The sequence below is a fragment of the Lepidochelys kempii genome, chromosome 4 (genome assembly GCF_965140265.1).
Source record: "Lepidochelys kempii isolate rLepKem1 chromosome 4, rLepKem1.hap2, whole genome shotgun sequence".
Classification (NCBI taxonomy): domain Eukaryota; kingdom Metazoa; phylum Chordata; order Testudines; family Cheloniidae; genus Lepidochelys; species Lepidochelys kempii.
The window spans coordinates 1,926,192-1,947,368 of record NC_133259.1 but is presented as its reverse complement, the minus strand read 5'-3'; the positions used below and the strand labels follow the sequence as shown (position 1 = coordinate 1,947,368).

General features: G+C 46.7%; 1 protein-coding gene across 1 annotated transcript in view; it reads left to right on the top strand.

Annotated features, from left to right (window-relative positions):
* Positions 1-1,329: 1,329 nt before the first annotated feature.
* Positions 1,330-21,177, top strand: part of SRP72 (signal recognition particle 72) — a 50,648-nt gene continuing 30,800 nt past the window's right edge. The window contains exons 1-8 of the mRNA XM_073340189.1: positions 1,330-1,499; positions 6,223-6,343; positions 8,085-8,208; positions 9,077-9,220; positions 11,498-11,609; positions 13,964-13,995; positions 14,641-14,765; positions 14,860-14,917. Of these exons, the coding sequence (XP_073196290.1) occupies positions 1,394-1,499; positions 6,223-6,343; positions 8,085-8,208; positions 9,077-9,220; positions 11,498-11,609; positions 13,964-13,995; positions 14,641-14,765; positions 14,860-14,917 (822 nt within the window). The 5' untranslated portion in view covers positions 1,330-1,393. The remainder of the gene's footprint in view (positions 1,500-6,222; positions 6,344-8,084; positions 8,209-9,076; positions 9,221-11,497; positions 11,610-13,963; positions 13,996-14,640; positions 14,766-14,859; positions 14,918-21,177) is intronic.

Genomic DNA, 21,177 nt, shown 5'->3' with positions numbered 1-21,177 from the left:
AGGCCAGAGATGGGACATGAGAGGGGGAGAGCTCTGAGGTACCACAGAATTTTTTCCCAGGTGTCTGGCTGGTGGGTCTAACAGACTGCCATATTTGGGGTTGGGAAGGAATTTTCTTCCAGGTCAGGTCGGCAGAAACCCTGTTTTGTTTTGCCTTCCTCTGTAGTATGCAGCATGGGTCACTTGTTTGAACTATAGTAAATGGTGGATTCTCTGTAACTTGAAGTTTTAAATCAAGATTTGCGGACTTTAATAATTCATCCAGAGATTATTGGCCTATTACAGGAATGGGTGGGTGAGGTTCTGTGGCCTGTGATATACAGATCAGACTAAAAAAATCATAATAGTCCCTTTAGGCCTTAAAGCTTGAGTCTAAGATGTATGAACCCAAACTGAAGCTGGAATAAGAGCTGCCTCAAGATAATCCCAAATGTGTAAAATACTGCAGAAGTTTGCTGAGGAAATGTATGGCACAAACGTTTTGCTAAGTTTTGAGAGAACTATGGCCACAAAAGTAGCTAGTCTTAACTAAAAAGTGATGCAGTGCAAACATTGAAATCAAATGCATTTTAAGATTTTTAAAATATTCTCTCCAAGTTACAGATTTTTCAGTCCGAAGGGGCCACTGCAAGCAGAGAACAGATGGGAAAGGCTTTCGTTCGGCCCTAAGTTGCATCCTATGAAGTGAGCTGTAGCTCTCGAAAGCTTATGCTCAAAGAAATTGGTTAGTCTCTAAGGTGCCACAAGTACTCCTTTTCTTTTTTCGTTCTGCCCTAAGTACCTTGTCTGAAACAGCGTGGTTAAGGGCCCGCTATCCCAGGTAACAAACTGGGAAAGTACTGTGTTGCTAAGCCCCGATCCGCTTGGAATAAGTTAGTGACAAACGGGATGGTTCAGATTGTGTTTTCTATTTTCACTTCTACAAGTCAAATGCCTGTAGCGCTCCCTTGAAGTAAGTCTTATTCCAGGGGCTCAGAGCGGGCCTGAAGGAGTCCTGCACCGCCTGCGCTAAACGCCGGCCTGGCCTGGCCGGAGAAGGCGGAGAGCCCCCTCCCGTTACACGAGCTCTCTGCGGCAGGGGCCCGAGGGCGAGCGGCCGCAGCCACTTCCCACCAAGCCACGCGTCACGGTGCCCGAGGGCCAGCGGGCGCTGCGGGCTGGGCGGGGACCGGGACTGCTGAGCGCTGCGCCGCCGCGCCCCGGTTTCTGCAGGCGGCTGGGCGCGCTTTCCCCAGCAGCGCTCCCGGGCCTGGCTATCGGCGCTGGCCCCGCCCGCGGACCGACCCCGTACAGCGCCCGGCCGACGGCGACGCGCGCCCCGGCCCCCAGCGGGCACGCGTCCGCTTCCGGGGGAAAGGTGACGAGCCGCGCCCCCTCTCTCCCCGTTCCCAAGATGGCGGCCGCGGGCGGCGCGGGGACGGCGGCCGCGCTGTGGAGCGAGGTGAATCGCAGCGGCCAGAACGGAGACTTCGGCCGCGCGCTCAAGTCCGTCAACAAGTGTGAGTCCCGCGCGCGCGCGCAGCACCCCCTCCTCCTCCTCCTCCCCCCCCCGCAGCGCGCGGTGCGGAGGGGCCGGTCCGCGCGTCCCCGCCAGCCTGGGTGGGCCGGTCCGAGCCGCGCCCGGGCCGGAGCGTGGGGGTTCCGGGCCGCGGCGAGACTCCCCGCGCCCAGCGCCGGGCTGGTACCGGTTCCGGGGTGCCGGCCCAGCTGCCACGCCTGGCCGTTCCGGGCCCGGGACCTGCCCCTTCTCCCCGGGCCCTGGGAGATCCCTGGCGCTTGGGGGCGGGCAGCGCTGCCGGGCCCCGGCACTGTCCCCTCGCCGGGCCCGGTGCAGCGCTCTCTGCAGCCCGCTGTGCAGGCCGGTGCCATATGCCGACGTGTCACAAGCACGCTGGGCTCGGGCTGTCCCGGGGCAGCGCCTTGATGGGCTGGAGCAGCGGATCGCAACTTTTCCAGGCTGTGCCCCTTTCAGCAGGCCCACGGGTCTTATGAACCCCCAAGTTTCACCTCACTTATAAACTCTTTGCAGATGATACAAAACTATTCTTCCCAGGCAGACTGCGAAGAGCTACAAAAGGATCTCTTATACAAAACTGGGTGACTGGGCAACAAAATGGCAGATGAAATTTAATGTTGATAAATGCAAAGTAATGCATGTTGGAAAACATAATCCTAACTATACATATACAATGATGGGGTCCAGATTAGCTGTTACCACTCAAGAAAGAGATCTTGGAGTCACTGTGGATAGTTCTCTGAAATCACCCGCTCAATGTACAGTGGCAGTCAAAAAAGTGAACAGAATGTTGGGAATTGTCAAGAAAGGGATAGATAGTAAGACACAGGCAATATGATATTGTCTGTATAAATCCATGGTACGCCCTCACTGTGAATACTGCGTGCAGATGTGGTCGCCCCATCTCAAAAAAGATATATTGGAGTTGGAAAAGATTCAGAAAAGGGCAACCAAAATGATTAGGGGTATGGAACGACTTCCGTATGAGGAGAGATTGATAAAACTGGGACTTTTCAGCTTGGAAAAGAGGCGACTAAGGGGGGATATCATAGAGGTCTATAAAATCATGAGTGGTATAGAGAAAGTAAATAAGGAAGTGTCATTTACTCCTTCTCATAATACAAGAACAAGGAACCACCAAATGAAATTAATAGGTAGCAGGTTTAAAACAAACACAAGGAAGTATCTTTTCACACAATGCACTGTCAACCTCTGGAACGTCTTGCCAGAGCGTGTTGTGAAAGCCAGTACTGTAATAGGGTTCAAAAGGGAGTTAGATAGTTTCATAGTTTGCGGATGATACTAAACTGGGAGGAGTGGTAGATACGCTGGAGGGGAGGGATAGGACACAGAAGGACCTAGACCAATTGGAAGATTGGGCCAAAAGGAATCTGATGAGGTTCAATAAGGATAAGTGCAGGGTCCTGCACTTAGGACGGAAGAACCCAATGCACAGCTACAGACTAGGGACCGAATGGCTAGGCAGCAGTTCTGCAGAAAAGGACCTAGGGGTGACAGTGGACGAGAAGCTGGATATGAGTCAGCAATGTGCCCTTGTTGCCAAGAAGGCCAATGGCATTTTGGGATGTATAAGTAGGGGCATAGCGAGCAGATCGAGGGACGTGATCGTTCCCCTCTATTCGACATTGGTGAGGCCTCATCTGGAGTACTGTGTCCAGTTTTGGGCCCCACACTTCAAGAAGGATGTGGATAAATTGGAGAGAGTCCAGCGAAGGGCAACAAAAATGATTAGGGGACTGGAACACATGAGTTATGAGGAGAGGCTGAGGGAGCTGGGATTGTTTAGCCTGCAGAAGAGAAGAATGAGGGGGGATTTGATAGCTGCTTTCAACTACCTGAAAGGGGGTTCCAAAGAGGATGGCTCTAGACTGTTCTCAATGGTAGCGGATGACAGAACGAGGAGTAATGGTCTCAAGTTGCAGTGGGGGAGGTTTAGATTGGATATTAGGAAAAACTTTTTCACTAAGAGGGTGGTGAAACACTGGAATGCGTTACCTAGGGAGGTGGTAGAATCTCCTTCCTTAGAGGTTTTTAAGGTCAGGCTTGACAAAGCCCTGGCTGGGATGATTTAACTGGGAATTGGTCCTGCTTTGAGCAGGGGGTTGGACTAGATGACCTTCTGGGGTCCCTTCCAACCCTGATATTCTATGATTCTATGATTCTATGGAAGATAGGTCCATCAATGGCTATTAGCCAGGATGGACAGGAATGGTGTCCCTAGCCTCTGTTCGCCAGAAGCTGGGATTGGGTGACAGGGCATGGATCACTTGATGATAACCTGTTCTGTTCATTCCCTTTTGGGCACCTGCCATTGGCCACTGTCAGAGGACATGATACTGGGCTTGATGGACCTTTGGTCTGACCCAGTATGGCCGTTCTTATGTTCAGTGGTTTTCAAACTTTTTGAGCTGGACCCCCCACCCCCCTTTGAGTTACAATTTTCAATTGTGTACCCCTAGCCCCCCCCTCCCCAGCCCAGACAAAAAGAGGTGAGTCGGGGGTGGAGGTGGTGCTCCCTCTCTGAGCTCCACCGGGCTGAAGCCCAAGCTGCCTGGCGTCACCGCACGTTCACCCAAATGTTCCTCCAGGCCCCCCACAGTTTGAAAACCATCTCAAGGGACTTTCATTACATCACATCTTAAAGTATTGAGAACGTCTCCATCTATGGATATTTGTGTTCTCAGCTCCCAGGATCCTGATTCTGCAGTTGGGTCTGTGTGGGCAGCGGCTTATCAACCTCAGTTAGGCATTTCATGTTCTCAGAAGCCTGCCTGCATGGATCTGATTTCAGGATCAGGGCGCCAGTATGTCCTGTGAGGGTAATGCTGGTGGTCAGGCAGCTGGTTTTCTGTGATCACTGCTTTTCATGCTGGCTGGTTTTGTTTTATTCTTTCCTAGTGCTCCCCTCATCTTTTCATTTAGCCACTTCTTTTTGTAACATTACACTTAGCCCTGGTCTACACTGGGGGGTGGGGTGATCGATCTAAGTTACGCAACTTCAGCTATGTGAATAACGTAGCTGAAGTCGACATACTTAGATCGACTTACTGTGGTTTTTCCACCGTGGTGAGTCAACTGCGGCCGCTCCCCCGTCGACTTTGCCGGCGCCTCTTGCAGCGCTGGAGTACAGGAGTCAAGGGGAGAGCGCTCAGGGCTCTATTTATCGCGTCTAGACTAGACGCGATAAATTGATCCCCGCTGGATCGATTGCTGCCCCCTGATCCGGTGGGTAGTGAAGACATACCCTTAGATTGTAAGGTCTTCCAGGGAGGGATTGTCTCTATTGCGTTTCTACAGTACACAGTGGGGCCCTGGTTTATAGGCTCTACAGTAATACAAATAATAAAGAAAAGCATCTACAGTACAGTAGCAAGATGCAGACTATATTTTATTGAGTAGTAATATTATGTGAACAGTTCCATTGCTAAAGTATGATGTGGCTTCATAAATCCATTGGTTTGCAATCGGGCTACCCTTGGTAAGAGAGAGGAAAAGGGAGAATACTGATGGAAGGGTGCATATTTAGGCCCTAGTCCTGCATCAGGGGCTGTCGTTAGATAGTGTTTGGGATTCAGTTTGGTTATGTTTAACTCGGCGGCCTAGATACAGTTTCTGAAGAGATATTTTCTAGGGGTTAAGTTCACCTTGCTCTGTCTCCATAGATGTATTAGAATTCTGAGTTTTGTCAGTTTTGTAGAGGCACCCGTAAGCTTTGTGAAATCAGAGTTTGGGAGCGTTGGGTGGCACCCAGGGAGCTTCAGCCCTGCGAGATTTCGGTGTGGAGGAAGGAGCCTTGGTTTGTGTATGCAGCTTTGGAAGCAGCTGACCTATGGCTAACTGGAGTTTGGACAATCAGGGTTGAAAGGTGTTGTCATATGACTGCTAGTCTGGTATCTAAAGCGGTGTAGTCTGAGGGTGGTATAGGGAAAGAGCAGGTACTTTTCTCTTTGACATGTTTTTGGGGGAAGGAGTGGATCTGTTTTTTTTTCCATAGTCGAACTGTCAACAATTAATGTCGTGTGGCAAAAATACAAACCGTGTTCCAAATTTTTCCCTATCATCTTTCCCTGGTAGCAAGCCTCTGGGTCCTGAAATTAATCCTCTTGTTGACCTGGACTTGCTTTGCTTTTTCTCAGTGTGCTTGCCCTTTTGTTCCTGAGTAGGGATTGCAGAATTGATGATGCCCAGTTCTTGAGAACCTGCTAGTCAGGCTTTGACCTCTGATCTGCAAAGTGACGTGCGAGTGCAGTAACCCTGGTGCTATCTAGCCCTCCCGTCACTTTCACACTTAGCTGACATCAAGGCTTGGTCTACCCTAAAAAAAAATTCTACCAGTATAATTGGCGATTAATTGTGTAATTTATTTATTTATTTATACCTGTAATACTGGTATAAACCCTACTGTGGAGGCAGTTTTACCAGTATAAGGTATTTTATACTGGTATAGCTTTTGCTGCCTAAACCAGAATGAGCTATACCAGTATAATCACTTTTATACCACTATACCTGATCCACTCCAGGGGTTATTGGCCACTTCTACGTCACTGGGATTGTTAAAAGCAGTTCAACTTTCTAGTCTAGACAAGGTCTGAGACATTGTCTGGATTTTAATTTGATGAACTCTGATTTTAATGGGAAGTAGGAAAGGAATTAGAGATTGTGATAAGTCTCTTTGCTTCCCCAAGTGTTGCAGATCAACAAGGATGATGTGACTGCCCTTCACTGCAAAGTGGTGTGTCTCATTCAGAATGGAAGCTTCAAGGAAGCCCTCAGTGTAATCCACACCCACACCAAAGTGTTAACCAGGTGAGTGGTACCCCAGAGGCTCCTGCAAATGAGAAAAACACAAGCCCCAGGAAGCTATTAATCTAGGTGGAAGGGTGGTGCTGGTTGGCAATGGCTGTTGCTGATGTTTTCAGTGTTTCACATGCTTAACTTTAGGCTTGGTCTAGACTACACAGTTAGGTCAATGTAAGGCAGCTTATGTCAACCTAACTATGTCAGTATACGCACCACAGCCTTGCTCCCTCCAATGTAAGTGCCCTACTACACTGACAGAACTCCTTCTCCACAAGAGGTGTAGACCTTATGTTGGTGTAGTTACGGTGACGTAGTATCTGTGTAGACACTTATATCTGCTGTTGGCTGTCATCCAGTGCAGCTGTGAAATTGACAAGAAAGCTGGCTCCTGGCTCACCCATTGGGCTGCTACCAGGTCTCTGCTCCAAGCCGGGCTGTCACCTGAGCTCCCCGTTCCTCTCTGGGAATCCTGCTGCCCCCCGGGGTCCCAGTTCCCCAGCGGGAACACGGCAGCTGACCAGACTCCGGGTGCGGATTTACCTGCCGGAGGTGAGAAGCCCCAGGCGACTTGCCCCCCACTCCTGACTGGGAGCATGCAGGCGAGAAGCCTTGCGGGGGCAGCTGGGCTTCCAGTGCGGAGTGGTGTGGAACTGAGAGCCCAGGCCAGTGGAAGTGCTCATGGTGAGGATGCACAGCAGTGACAGAAGGGGGGTAGTGTGGACATCAGCCAGCGTGGTAATTACTGTGGTGGCTGTAAGTCGATCTAACATAGGTCGACTTAAGATTGTAGTGTAGACGTGCCCTTACTCTCATAAGCACTCCTGTGGAAGACAATGGAACTGCTCAGGTGAATAAAGTTCAGAATATGCAAAAGCGTTCCCAAGACTGGGGCCCATTCCCCTCCTTATCTCCGTTTTCCCATCTGTGAAACTGCAGTGATAAATGTTACGTATCTACCTTCCTGCCTCACAGGGCTGTTTGTGGCCTAGTGTCTGTGCAGTGGCTTAAGATGAAAACTGCTATGTAAGAACTCACTATTAGCAAAGCTAATGTATGTACTGTCAGAATCACTTCCCTATGGGAAAGCAAGAAGTATGCATGGAGGGAAAGGATGTAGGACTGATTATTGTTGTAGTACAAGAGTAGACTCTAAAAGTATTTTCTCATATTCCTTATTTATAACCACTAATGTGAATGTAAAAAAAATCAATCTAGACTTTAGCCTTAATTCCTTGCCTCTTTGAACACTCGTAACTTAAATAGCAAAGCAACTTTCATTCAGCCTGTGTAAAAATATGTGTGTGTGTGTGTGTGTGTGTGTGTGTACTTGTGAGGACTGGTAGAACCTCATGGGAAATTACCTGTCAGGTGTAATGGTAGTGGATCGCATGAGACATAGATAGCCTTACAGGTAGTGCTCGGAAGGAATTGGTGGTTGTGGTACATGTAGGTACCAAAGACATAGGAAAAGGTAGAAGAGAGGTCCCGGAGGCCAAATTTAGGCTGCAAGGTAAGAGATTAAAGTCCAGGATCTCCATGGTAGCGTCCTCTGAAATGCCTCCTCAGTAGAGAAATAATTCAATACCCTTGTGCTGACACATGCTGTTCTGTCTCTAGTAACACGGTAGGCTTATAAGAGTAGTTATGGATGCTCAAATAAGGGTTCATGGCTCTCCTAGGAGGCAGATGTTGTAGAATGAGCGCTATGGTGATGCGCCCGCCATCCGTCTCTGCCTTGTTTTCGCAGTGACTCTATCACCTTTGAGAAGGCGTACTGTGAGTACAGGTTGAACAGAATTGAAAATGCCCTGAAGACCATTCAGAGTGCCAGCCAGCAGACAGACAAACTGAAGGAGCTGCATGGACAAGTGGTAATTACTGCTTTGGAAACTCTGTCTTTCATTCATGAGCCCTCTGCTTTGTGAAGGTGGAAAAAGTCAGAGAGAAACTTTTCTCCCCCTCAGGTGTGATTTAATAAATGGTTATGTTCTGGGCGAAAACCCCAGTGAAATCAGTGACAAAACTCCCACTGACTTCAGTGGGGCCTAGGATTTTACCCTCTCTTCTAGTTAGCCGGGGTCTCCCAAACTGTCAGATAGCACCACCCTTTCACTTGTTGGCTCACTAATCTTCCCCCACTTCCATCCATTTCAGCTCCTAATAAATCGCATTCCTCTGTTCCGGAAAGCAGGGTAGTTTGCTGGACGCCACTGAACCAAAATGTGCCTGTGCAGCCATACAGCTGGCCACCTTCCTTCTCCCCAGGGCTAGAATGAAGTGATTTGCTTGATTTCCATCAGCCAGGGAAGTGGGCGGTCCTGAGGCGAGTGCTTTACTTCTCACTCTGTGAGCGCTTGGTTTAGGATCTAGTCCTGCACATGCTTCATGCATATAGCTCTGACATCAGGAGCCGCTGTGTGTGAAGCAACACAAGGATGGACTACCTTGGAGCATCAGGATTGAAAAGAGGAAGAGAAAAGGCTTTTCCTCCTCCTTTTGTTTCCATAGTTGATTAGAATAATCCCAACATGTGGAAGAAACAGTTGTTTGCTGTAAACAGTGCTTGAAAGATGGTCATTTAATTTGCTCCCTAGAAAGCTAAAGCCCGCTGTGAGGAGGCTGGCAGAGACCATAATGGACTCTATTTTCTCAAGTAAATTCTGAATTAGACTTTACAGCACTTGTTCGGGTGTCTCTAGTTGTGGATGCCGATGTGCAGGGCAATGTCTCTCTTTTCAGTTGTACAGGTTGGAGCGCTATGATGACTGCTTAGCTGTGTATCGGGATCTCATCCGGAACTCCCAAGACGACTACGAAGAAGAAAGGAAAACCAACCTTTCTGCAGTGGTTGCAGCACAGAGCACATGGGAGAAAGTGGAGCCAGTGAGTTCGTATGCATGCACGCACATGTGGGAGAGATTGTTCCTCCTTCCACCCTCTCTCTGCTGAACCTTGCCCGTGTTAGAACACTTCTGAAGATGAATTGCATGGCTCATAGATGGTAGAGGCAGGAAGAGGACATTCGAGAACCCAAATCATTAACAGAAAATAGGAGAACTCAGCTAATACACACAGAAAATGACAGGTTTCAGAGTAGCAGCCGTGTTAGTCTGTATTCGCAAAAAGAAAAGGAGGACTTGTGACACCTTAGAGACTAACAAATTTATTAGAGCATAAGCTTTTGTGAGCTACAGCTCACTTCGTCGGATGCATACCGTGGAAAATACAGTGAGGAGATTTATATACACACAGAACATGAAAAAATGGGTGTTTATCATGCACACTGTAAGGAGAGTGATCACTTAAGATGAGCTATTGCCAGCGGGAGAGTGGTGGGGGCGGGGGAGAAAACCTTTTGTAGTGATAATCAAGGTGGGCCATTTCTAGCAGTTAACAAGAATGCCTGAGGAACAGTGGGGGGGGGGGGGGGATAATCAAAGGGAAATAGTTTTACTTTGTGTAATGACCCATCCACTCCCAGTCTCTATTCAAGTCTAAGTTAATTGTATCCAGTTTGCAAATTAATTCCAATTCAGCAGTCTCTCGCTGGAGTCTGTTTTTGAAGTTTTTTTGTTGAAGAATAGCCAGTTTTAGATCAGAAATTGAGTAACCAGAGAGATTGAAGTGTTCTCAGACTGGTTTATGGATGTTATAATTCTTGACGTCTGATTTGTGTCCATTCTTTTACATAGAGACTGTCCAGTTTGACCAGTGTATGTGGCAGAGGGGCATTGCTGGCACATGATGGCATATATCACATTGGTAGATGTGCAGGTGAACAAGCCTCTGATAGTGTGGCTGATGTGATTAGGCCCTATGATGGTGTCCCCTGAATAGATATGTGGACACAGTTGGCAACGGGCTTTGTTGCAAGGATAGGTTCCTGGGTTAGTGGTTCTGTTGTGTGGTTGCTGGTGAGTATTTGCTTTTGTTTCGGGGGCTGTCTGTAGGCAAGGATTGGCCTGTCTCCCAAGATTTGTGAGAGCGATGGGTCGTCCTTCAGGATAGGTTGTAGATCCTTGATGATGTGTTGGAGAGGTTTTAGTTGGGCCACCTGCTGAAGTGAAGAAACAGATTGACAGAACCAGAAGAGTACCCAGAAGTCACCTACTACAGGACAGGCCCAACATAGAAAATAACAGAACGCCACTAGCCATCACCTTCAGCCCCCAACTAAAACCTCTCCAACACATCATCAAGTGAGGGTGATGGTGGTTTCTCCAAACTGGAGGCCTCCTATACAACAGGAGCACATCTAGAGTGACCTCTGGAAGTGTCAGAGGTCACTCTTGTGGTTTATCCATGCAGTCAGTGTCCCTTAATGCGTGAGTGCATGACGTACTTCAGGTTTCTAGTTTGGGAATGTGGACATTTATTGCTAATGAGTCATCTGTCACCTTGCTTACCAGTGTCTCTTTTCTATTGGATACCCCAGCACGTCGTGAAGTATAATGTAATGTAAACTACAGTTAACAAAAGTGCCTTTTGCTATTGGCACATATTACCACATTTGTGCAATCTGGTAATTTACAGTGGGTCTCCAAGACCGTGCAAACCAGCAAGATTCCACTGAATGTGAATGGATGTAAGCCCCTGGTCCTGCAAAGCCTACTTAAATCCAGTAGAACATTGCTAATCTGCACTAGTGACTGGGAAGAGCCATTGCAAGTGTAAAGCTCAATAGTTAGGCACATTAAATAAGTTTTTAAATATTTAAGACTGCAGCTTGTCTTTGAAATTCTCCAGGGCTACAGTTTCTGCCAATTCTCTCTGTGCTTAAACAGCCTGGACAGCTCCCCTGAGGTCTAATCTGATTTTCTCTAATTCCTAAGAACAGAACTGCTCTACAGCTAGGAGTTGGATAGCTCCATTGCAGATTCCCCCTTGGCTTTGTCCTGCAGCGTAAAGGGAAGACCATTCATGTCGTGGCTTTTTAGACAGCACATATCCTCTCAAGATCACCTTCGCATGTGGATTTCATAATGAATCTTCTGTTGTATATTAATCTAAGAAGTTGGCATGTTTGCTAAAAGCTATGATTTGTGTCTGTAGTAATCCTATAAAAGTGGCTTTAAACAAATCTGTTTAGTTTCTAATCCAAAATTAGGCTGTATTTAATTTCTTTCAAGCATTTAACCCAATCCTTTCACTCCATGTCAGGAAGATCTGGGCCTCCAAGAAGCTACCTATGAGCTGTGTTATAATGCTGCATGTGCATTGATTGGTCAAGGCAGGCTGAATGAGGCAATGAAAAACCTACAGAAAGCAGAAGGTAAAAACACAGGGGGGTTATAGATCTCTCTCTCACTCATTCTTTGTAAACACATTTAAAGAGAGAACAAGGATTTGATTCCAGATTGAAAATGGGATTGGACAACCATAGGGTTCTTCTATTACAGTTTCCATAGCTTGTTTGCCAAGACTGGTTGGGACATAGTAGCACTTAACATTCCTTAAATAAATTTTATTATATCAGTAATTTTTAACTCTTGTAGATCAAACTGTTTTCTTATCTACAATTCCCATATAGTCCATAGTATTTCAATCTGTAGATCTCAGCTTGCTTTCCAGCTATGCATAGTTTATTGTTTTGCTGTCATTTTACAGTAGTAAACTGTATATAACATCTCAGTCTTCTCTCCCAATTGGTGTTTAATTCTCAAATGCAATTTGGTATCTGCTTATAATTTTGACAGTGCAATCTCTTCACGTTAGCAGAAGTTTTAAAAGCCCTGTTTAGTTGTTGTTTTATGAGTGTACTGAAGACTGTAGAGTGCCGTAATGTTCTGAGTTGGGGGTTGCCTTATCAAGTGTACTAACTTTGATTTTTCACATTCAGAAAGACCATTTTTATTATTGTTATATTTCAGTCTGTTCAATAAGATGTGTAGGAAGGAGAATAAATGATTAAAGTAGAAGCTGATAGTAGCGAAGAGGAACCAAGTTACAGGCCTTTCAGATTAGGTTTAACATCGACAGCTGCAAAACTGAAAAGCTTGGTCTCCCTTATATCCTCTTATTAAGCTGACTAAATATGTTATAGGTGGAGCTGGCAATGCCATCAATACTTAAAGCTACCCAACACTTGCCATTGTAAGGCCCTGTTTTCAGTTGCTTATAACTTTGCCATACTGTAGTCATTCAGAAGTTTTCCAGGCCAGGTGCTTGCCTTAGGCCTGACATTTTTGGAAAACCTCATCATAAATAGTTCAGCCATTTCCAAGAAGGGGTGTAAGAAACAATACTTTAGTTTGCCCATGTTAAAAACCAAACAGACAATGCTTACAGCAGTTTCGTTGAGAAGTTCTAGCACGCCCAAGTGACACAGCAAGTACTCAGTATTTGGAAAAGGGGTTGCCCTGGTGTCATGGATGTGCCTTTTGTCATCACAAGCTATACGTCTCTGAAAATCTCAATTCTCAAATACTAGAGGTTTGTTAGTTTTACAGCTAAATTTGTTGAAGATTCTGTCTGTGTGCAACCAGATGAGGAAGGGGGCTGAGTTAAGCTTGCACAGGCAACCTTAATTCTGGCCTTTCCTGACTTCGGAGTGCTTGACTTTGCAAACTTAATGTACTTCTAACATAATTTTTTGGTTCAGTATCTAATCTATAATGTTACTGTGGAATCAGGAGTGCTAGTTTTGTACATTCCTATTTAGTAATTTTGCTTTTTTGTGATCTAATTGTGGAACATAATGTGAACCCTTCAGGTTTGTGCTGTCGGATACCAGGGTAATAAATAACATAGTTCAGTCTTGACCTTAGTTACACTTGTGTGGAGCTAGACGAGCTGCAGGTCATTCTTAGTGCATGTTCTTTCTACTGTTAGTTAATCCAGGCGCTGAGACAATAATCTTTAGGAAAACACAGAGCTTCACTGCTTTTATCACACTGCAAAACTGCTTACTGAGCAGTAGGTGAGAGAGAAGAGTAGACTCCAGGAATAAAAGTGGGGATGAAAACCAGAAGGACCTAGTGAGGCAGTATTGCACAAAGGAGAATGACAAAATCTACATCAGTCTTTTAAGTCTGGGTAAGGACATATGAGTAACAAGTAGTTATGGTGGAGAGAGCTCCTTCATGAAAGATCATAAAGTATTTTTAAAGAAAATGAACAGGGGAAGGAGAGAAACAAGTAAAAAAACAGGTTTCAGAATAGCAGCCGTGTTAGTCTGTATTAGCAAAAAGAAAAGGAGTACTTGTGACACCTTAGAGACTAACAAATTTATTTGAGCATAAGCTTTTGTGAGCTCCAGCTCACTTCATCCACTGATGCATCCAATGAAGTGAGCTGTAGCTCACGAAAGCTTATGCTCAGATAAATTTGTTAGTCTCTAAGTAAAAAAACGTGAGTACTCAAAAAGAATTCTGGAGGAGCAATGTCTCCGGCATTCTTGACTTTTTAAAAAATTTCACTGTAGACTGTATTTCTCTCCCACACACACCCAATCATTTCCTTACTTTCTTGCATTAAAAAGTACTTGTGAAACTTTGTAGAAGCCTCACTTATTATCCACATGGGCACATGATATAAACAAACATTCCTGCCATCGTCTTGTTCTGTGCTTTCCTCTAGGTAAGAATTAACCCTTTCTAAATTTGTCTTTCAAATTATTTTCTCTAGATCTGTGTCGCCAGTCGCTTTCAGAAGACTCTGTAAGTTGTTGTTGTTACTCTGAATAATGTGCCTTTTACACCAAAGCATTTCAAAGCAGTGCCCCAGGGATTAGCCATGTGATCACTTATTAAATTGCTATGCAATATCATACCCAGCAAGAGTCACCAGTCTGCCTAATTTCATGTTCCCAATACCACTCCTGAGGTGTGAGCTATCCTTCTGCCTGTTGCTAAAATTTAAATTCTTGGGGCCTGACTGTCTCCTGCCTTGCCCCTTCTGCAGTCCCTTAATCAGTGCAATGTGTGTGTACTCCTACCACATTAGAGGGGTGGGTACGCCCACTGCAGAGGTATTGAGGCTGTGTGAATCAGGCCCACAATTTGTGATTCATATCCAGCACACTTTGACATATCTGTAGGGTGGAAGCAGACCGCTCACACGTGGGTTGGGAGGGTACTTTCTGTTGTTAAAAGTAGCTCTGCCTTTTGCGCCTATTTTCTGCTTTATGGCGTGAATGTGTGTAATGGTGTCTTTTGAAGATGTGCTCTTCTAGTGGTGGGGATTGTGACTGATGGTTTTGCCCAAGATCGACTGAAAAAGGAACAGGTCCTCTGCGAAACGCTGAAACCAGGGAGCACACGAAAGGAGAGGCTTCATTTTGTTTTGTCTGGATTTTCCTTCAGGATGTGACTGAGGAAGACATTGAGGCTGAGTTGGCCATTATTCATGGTCAGATGGCCTATATCATGCAACTACAGGGACGTACAGAGGATGCTCTCCACCTTTACAATCAGATCATCAAATTAAAGTAAGTGCTTCATTCAAACAAGCTCTCATCCTTCCACATGTGACAAGGCTGCTGTCTAATAGCTGTGCCTTTCATTCTCATTTGTTGTCTGCAGGCCGACAGACGTGGGATTGATTGCTGTCATTGCAAATAACATCATCACTATTAATAAGGTATAGAATTTGCCCATCCTCTTTCTAAAGCATTATTGCAAAGAAATGAGAATGAACTCAGAACTCACCACATGCAGAGCTCCCATTGGCTTTGAGGGGGGTTCTGCGTGCAGAGAGATTGGAGAGTTGCATCTCTCTTCGAACTAAGTCCTTACTTTCAAGGGGAAGCACTCTAGCATGAAAGTTCTATTTACAGTGTTGCTGTTTGTGCTCTTACACTGGTATTTCCAGTGTATATTTTTATCCTTATAGGCCCCAGTCCTGCAAAAATGATCTTGCACATAGATAAATTCACCAGAATGAGTCCCACTGGAGCCAGTCACACTGCTTGCATGACTAGAGTTACATATGTGGCTAGGAATTTGCAGGATCTGGGTCTTAGAAGACTGGAGCTTCCAGACTAAGGGTGTGTGTGTGTGTGAGAGAGAATTTTTTTCAGGTACAGGATTGAGGGAGATGGGAAGATTCTGGATTTAGGTGTGCTGTGCTTGTGCTTCTGTAACTTCTAAAGTGCATCACGCAAGCTGTTAGTGCGTATTGTGGACATGAGGCTTTTGTGCTGTCTTCAAAACCTGATGGATGACTTCAGTGAAATTTACATCAAGTGCACAGCCACAACAGTATTTTTATGTGTGAAAACTACAAACAGCATAACGGAGGAGTCATTTCTTATCTAGTCTCACTCTACTTCTGCACTATTGTCATGAGCATTGCAAGCATTGGGCTCAAGATCCTGAAATATTTGCAGAGCCTCGAGAAGAACCGAATGAGTAGGGAGCATGACGTTGCTATGGGACAGACAGAGAACCAATTCGAGGTTGGTGGTGGTGGTCTCCGAGTGGCTTCAGCTAGTGGGGCACTGATTCTCGGACCAAGAAACAAGCACAAGCTGCTAGTATCACATTGTAATACAGGGTTGGGATGAAGAGCTGTGGATGCAGAACTTTCCGATGCACAATGCCAGATTTCTGGATCTGTGCACTGAGCTCGTTCCAGCCCTCCGTTGCAGGGACACCAAAATGAAAACTGCACTGACAGTGGAGAAGCAAGTAGTGACTGCACTGTGGAAACTTGTAACACCAGATCGCTATTGGTCACTCGGGAATAATTTGGAGTCAGGAAATGCACGCTGAGGGTCGTTGTGATGCAAGCATGCAGGACCATTATTCACCTCCTGCTATGCAGGACTGTGACTCTGGGCAATGCACAGGACATGGTTGATGGATTTGCAGCAGTGAGGTTCCTGAATTGCAGTGGAGCGATAGACATCACCCATGTACCCATTTTGGCACAAGCCCATGTTCATATAATCATAGAATATCAGGGTTGGAAGGGACCTCAGGAGGTCATCTAGTCCAACCCCCTGCTCAAAAGCAGGACCGATCCCCGACTAAATCATCCCAGCCAGGGCTTTCTCAAGCCTGACCTTAAAAACTTCTAGGGAAGGAGATTCCACCACCTCCCTAGGTAACACATTCCAGTATTTCACCACCCTCCTAGTGAAAAAGTTTTTCCTAATATCCAACCTAAATCTCCCCCACTGCAACTTGAGACCATTACGCCTCGTTCTGTCATCCGCTACCACTGAGAACAGTCTAGAGCCATCCTCTTTGGAATCCCCTTTCAGGTAGTTGAAAGCAGCTATCAAATCCCCCCTCATTCTTCTCTTCTGCAGACTAAACAATCCCAGCTCCCTCAGCCTCTCCTCATAAGTCGTGTGTTCCAGTCCCCTAATCAATTTTGTTGCCCTCTGCTGGACTCTTTCCAGTTTTTCCACATCTTTCTTGTAGTGTGGGGCCCAAAACTGGACATAGTACTCCAGATGAGGCCTCACCAATGTCGAATAGAGGGGAACGATCACGTCCCTTGATCTGTGGGCAGTGCCCCTACTTATACATCCCAAAATGCCATTGGCCTTCTTGGCAACAAGGGCACACTGTTGACTCATATCCAACTTCTCGTCCACTGTAACCCCTAGGTCCTTTTCTGCAGAACTGCTGCCGAGCCATTCGGTCCCTAGTCTGTAGCGGTGCATTGGATTCTTCCATCCTAAGTGCAGGACTCTGCACTTGTCCTTGTTGAACCTCATCAGATTTCTTTTGGCCCAATCCTCCAATTTGTCTAGGTCCCTCTCTATCCTATCCCTACCCTCCAGCGTACCTATCACTCCTCCCAGTTTGGTGTCATCTGCAAACTTGCTGAGGGTGCAATCCACACCATCCTCCAGATCATTTATGAAGATATTGAACAAAACCGGCCCCAGGACCGACCCCTGGGGCACTCCACTTGATACCGGCTGCCAACTAGACATGGAGCCATTGATCACTACCCGTTGAGCCCGACAATCTAGCCAACTTTCTATCCACCTTATAGTCCATTCATCCAGCCCTTGCTTCTTTAACTTGCTGGCAAGAATACTGTGGGAGACAGTGTCAAAAGCTTTGCTAAAGTCAAGGAACAACACGTCCACTGCTTTCCCTTCATCCACAGAACCAGTTATCTCGTCATAGAAGGTAATTAGATTAGTCAGGCATGACTTGCCCTTGGTGAATCCATGCTGACTGTTCCTGATCACTTTCCTCTCATCTAAGTGCTTCAGAATTGATTCCTTGAGGACCTGCTCCATGATTTTTCCAGGGACTGAGGTGAGGCTGACTGGCCTGTAGTTCCCCGGATCCTCCTCCTTCCCTTTTTTAAAGATGGGCACTACATTAGCCTTTTTCCAGTCATCTGAGACCTCCCCCGATAGCCATGAGTTTTCAATGATAATGGCCAATGGCTCTGCAATCACATCCGCCAACTCCTTTAGCACTCTCGGATGCAACGCATCTGGCCCCATGGACTTGTGCTTGTCCAGCTTTTCTAAATAGTCCTTAACCACTTCTTTCTCCACAGAAGGCTGGTCACCTCCCCATGCTGTGCTGCCCAGCGCAGTAGTCTGGGAGCTGACCTTGTTCGTGAAGACAGAGGCAAAAAAAGCATTGAGTACGTTAGCTTTTTCCACATTCTCTGCCACAAGGTTGTCTCCCTCATTCAGTAAGGGGCCCACACTTTCCTTGACTTTCTTCTTGTTGCTAACATACCTGAAGAAACCCTTCTTGTTACTCTTAACATCTCTTGCTAGCTGCAACTCCAGGTGTGATTTGGCCTTCCTGATTTCACTCCTGCAAGCCCGAGCAATATTTTTATACTCATCCCTGGTCATTTGCCCAATCTTCCACTTCTTGTAAGCTTCTTTTTCGTATTTAAGAGCAGCAAGGATTTCACTGTTAAGCCAAGCTGGTCGCCTGCCATATTTACTATTCTTTCTACACATTGGGATGGTTTGTCCCTGTAACCTCAATAAGGATTCTTTAAAATACAGCCAGCTCTCCTGGACTCCTTTCCCCCTCATGTTATTCTCCCAGGGGATCTTGCCCATCAGTTCCCTGAGGGAGTCAAAGTCTGCTTTTCTGAAGTCCAGGGTCTGTATTCTGCTGCTCTCCTTTCTTCCTTGTGTTAGGATCCTGAACTCGACCATTTCATGGTCACTACCTCCCAGGTTCCCAACCACTTTTGCTTCCCCTACTAATTCTTCCCGGTTTGTGAGCAGCAGGTCAAGAAGAGCTCTGCCCCTAGTTGGTTCCTCCAGCACTTGCACCAGGAAATTGTCCCCTACATTTTCCAAAAACTTCCTGGATTGCCTGTGCACCGCTGTATTGCTCTCCCAGCAGATATCAGGGTGATTGAAGTCTCCCATGAGAACCAGGGCCTGCGATCTAGTAACTTCTGCGAGTTGCCGGAAGAAAGCCTCTTCCACCTCATCCCCCTGGTCCGGTGGTCTATAGTAGGCTCCCACCACGACATCACCCTTGTTGCTCACACTTCTAAACTTAATCTAGAGACTCCCAGGTTTTTTTTGCAGTTTCATACTTGAGCTCTGAGCAGTCATACTGCTCTCTGACATACAGTGCAACTCCCCCACCGTTTCTGCCCTTCCTGTCCTTCCTGAACAGCTTATATCCATCCATGACAGTACTCCAGTCATGTGAGTTATCCCACCAAGTCTTTGTTATTCCAATCGCATCATAATTCCTTGACTGTGCCAGGACTTCCAGTTCTCCCTGCTTGCTTCCCAGGCTTCATGCATTTGTATATAGGCACTTGAGGTAACCTGCTGATCGCCCCTCTTTCTCAGTATGAGGCAGGAACCCTCCCCTCTCACGCACTCCTGCTCATGCCTCCTCCTGGTATCCTACTTCCCCACTTACCTGAGGGCTTTGGTCTCCTTCCCCGGGTGAACCTAGTTTAAAGCCCCCCTCACTAGGTTAGCCAGTCTGCTTGCAAAGATGCTCTTCCCTCTCTTAGTTAGGTGGAGCCAGTCTCTGCCTAGCACTCCTCCTTCCTGGAACACCATCCCATGGCCAAAGAATCCAAAGCCTTCTCTCCGACACCACCTGCGTAGCCATTCGTTGACTTCCACGATTCGACGGTCTCTACGCAGGTGGATTTTTTCCTTCCACGGGGAGGATGGACGAGAACACCACTGGCACCTCAAACTTCTTCCCAGAGCCACGTAGTCCGCAGTGATCCGCTCAAGGTCATTCTTGGCAGTATCATTGGAGCCCACGTGGGGAAGCAGGAATGGGTAGCGATCTGAGGGCTTGATGAGTCTCGGCAGTCTCTCCGTCACATCGCGAATCTTAGCTCCTGGCAAGCAGCAGAGTTCTCGGTTTTCCCGGTCGGGGCGGCAGATAGATGACTCAGTCCCCCTGAGGAGAGAGTCCCCGACCACCACCACCCGCCTCCTTCTCTTGGGAGCAGTGGTCATGGAACCCCCAACCCTAGGACAGTGCATCCCATGCCTTCCAATTGGCGGAGTCTCCTTCTGCTCCCTTCCCTCAGACGTATCATCTGGTCCACTCTCCGCATTACTACCTGTGGAGAGAACATGAAAACGGTTACTTACCTGTATCTGCCCTGCTGGTACATGGACGTTCCCCTTTTTTCTTCTGGAGGTCACATGATGCCAAATTTCTTCACCATCTTTCTGTCCCCGATGTGCAGCCTGCTCTGAATCTTCAGAACCTTGTACCCGTAGAAGCCTATCCTGACATCCGTCCAGGAAATCTTCAGTTTCTCTTTTGCAACGCAGGGTTGATACCTGTTGCTCCAGACCTTGAACCTTCTCTTCCAGTATGGAGACCAGCATGCACTTTGTACAGACAAAGTCACATCTGCCCTGTGGAAGAAAGACAAACATAGCACATCCAGTGCAGGTCACAACAGCTGAACACTCCCCATCCCCTTCCTTCTACGAGCTTCCTCAGGAGTTGTAGTACTTAGAGAATCCGGCAAGATGTAAGCCTCAGTGGGCTCTCCCCGGGCAAACTCCTTTTGTTAACTGCTCTGCTGTTTGCTGCTCAGCTGGTTCGCAGCCACTGAGTACATCATAAGAAAGGGCTACTTTTCTATGGTTATGGAAGCATTGGTGGATCACTGGGAATGCTTCACTGACATCACTGTTGGCTGGTCAGGGAAGATGCATGACACTTGTATCTTTAAGAACACAGGACTGTTCAGAAAACTACAAGCAGGGACATTTTCCTGGTAGATGGATTACCACAGGGAATGTTGAAATACCACTCGTGATCCTGGGCGACCCAGCCTCCCCCTTACTCCCCTGGCCAATGAAGCTGTACACTGGCCACCTTGACAGCACCAAGGAATGGTTCAACTCCCTGCACGGCAGGTGCAGAATGACGGAATGATTGATTGAAGGCAGCTGGTTGTATTTACTCACAAGATTGGATCTCAGTGAGAAAAATACCCCAATGGTTATAGCTGCCTGCTGTGTCCTGCATGATATATATGAAGCAAAGAGGGAAACGTTTTTGCTGGGGTGGATGGTGGAGGTGGAGTGGCTGTCTGCTGAGTTTGAACAGCCGGCTACAAGGGCTATTAAAAGAGCTCAACATGGAGCTATGCAGTTCAACAAGATTTTGAAAGACCATTTTAATAGTGAGCCAGAGTAGTGAGTGGTGGTGTGCTCCTGTGGCCTAGTAGGAATCCTGTGGTGATTGCTGTAACGTTGTCAGTGTACCTATGAATTTTAATTGTGACTGAATCCGAGTTGTGTGACATTATGCAGTAACAGGAAATTGATGGGTTTCAGAATTGCTGAGCATTCTGCTGCATGTATTGTAAAATAATTATGTTCAAAATAATTTTATTCTGTAACAGAATTCAGTGCAACTCCATCCCCATGCAATTTTAAAACA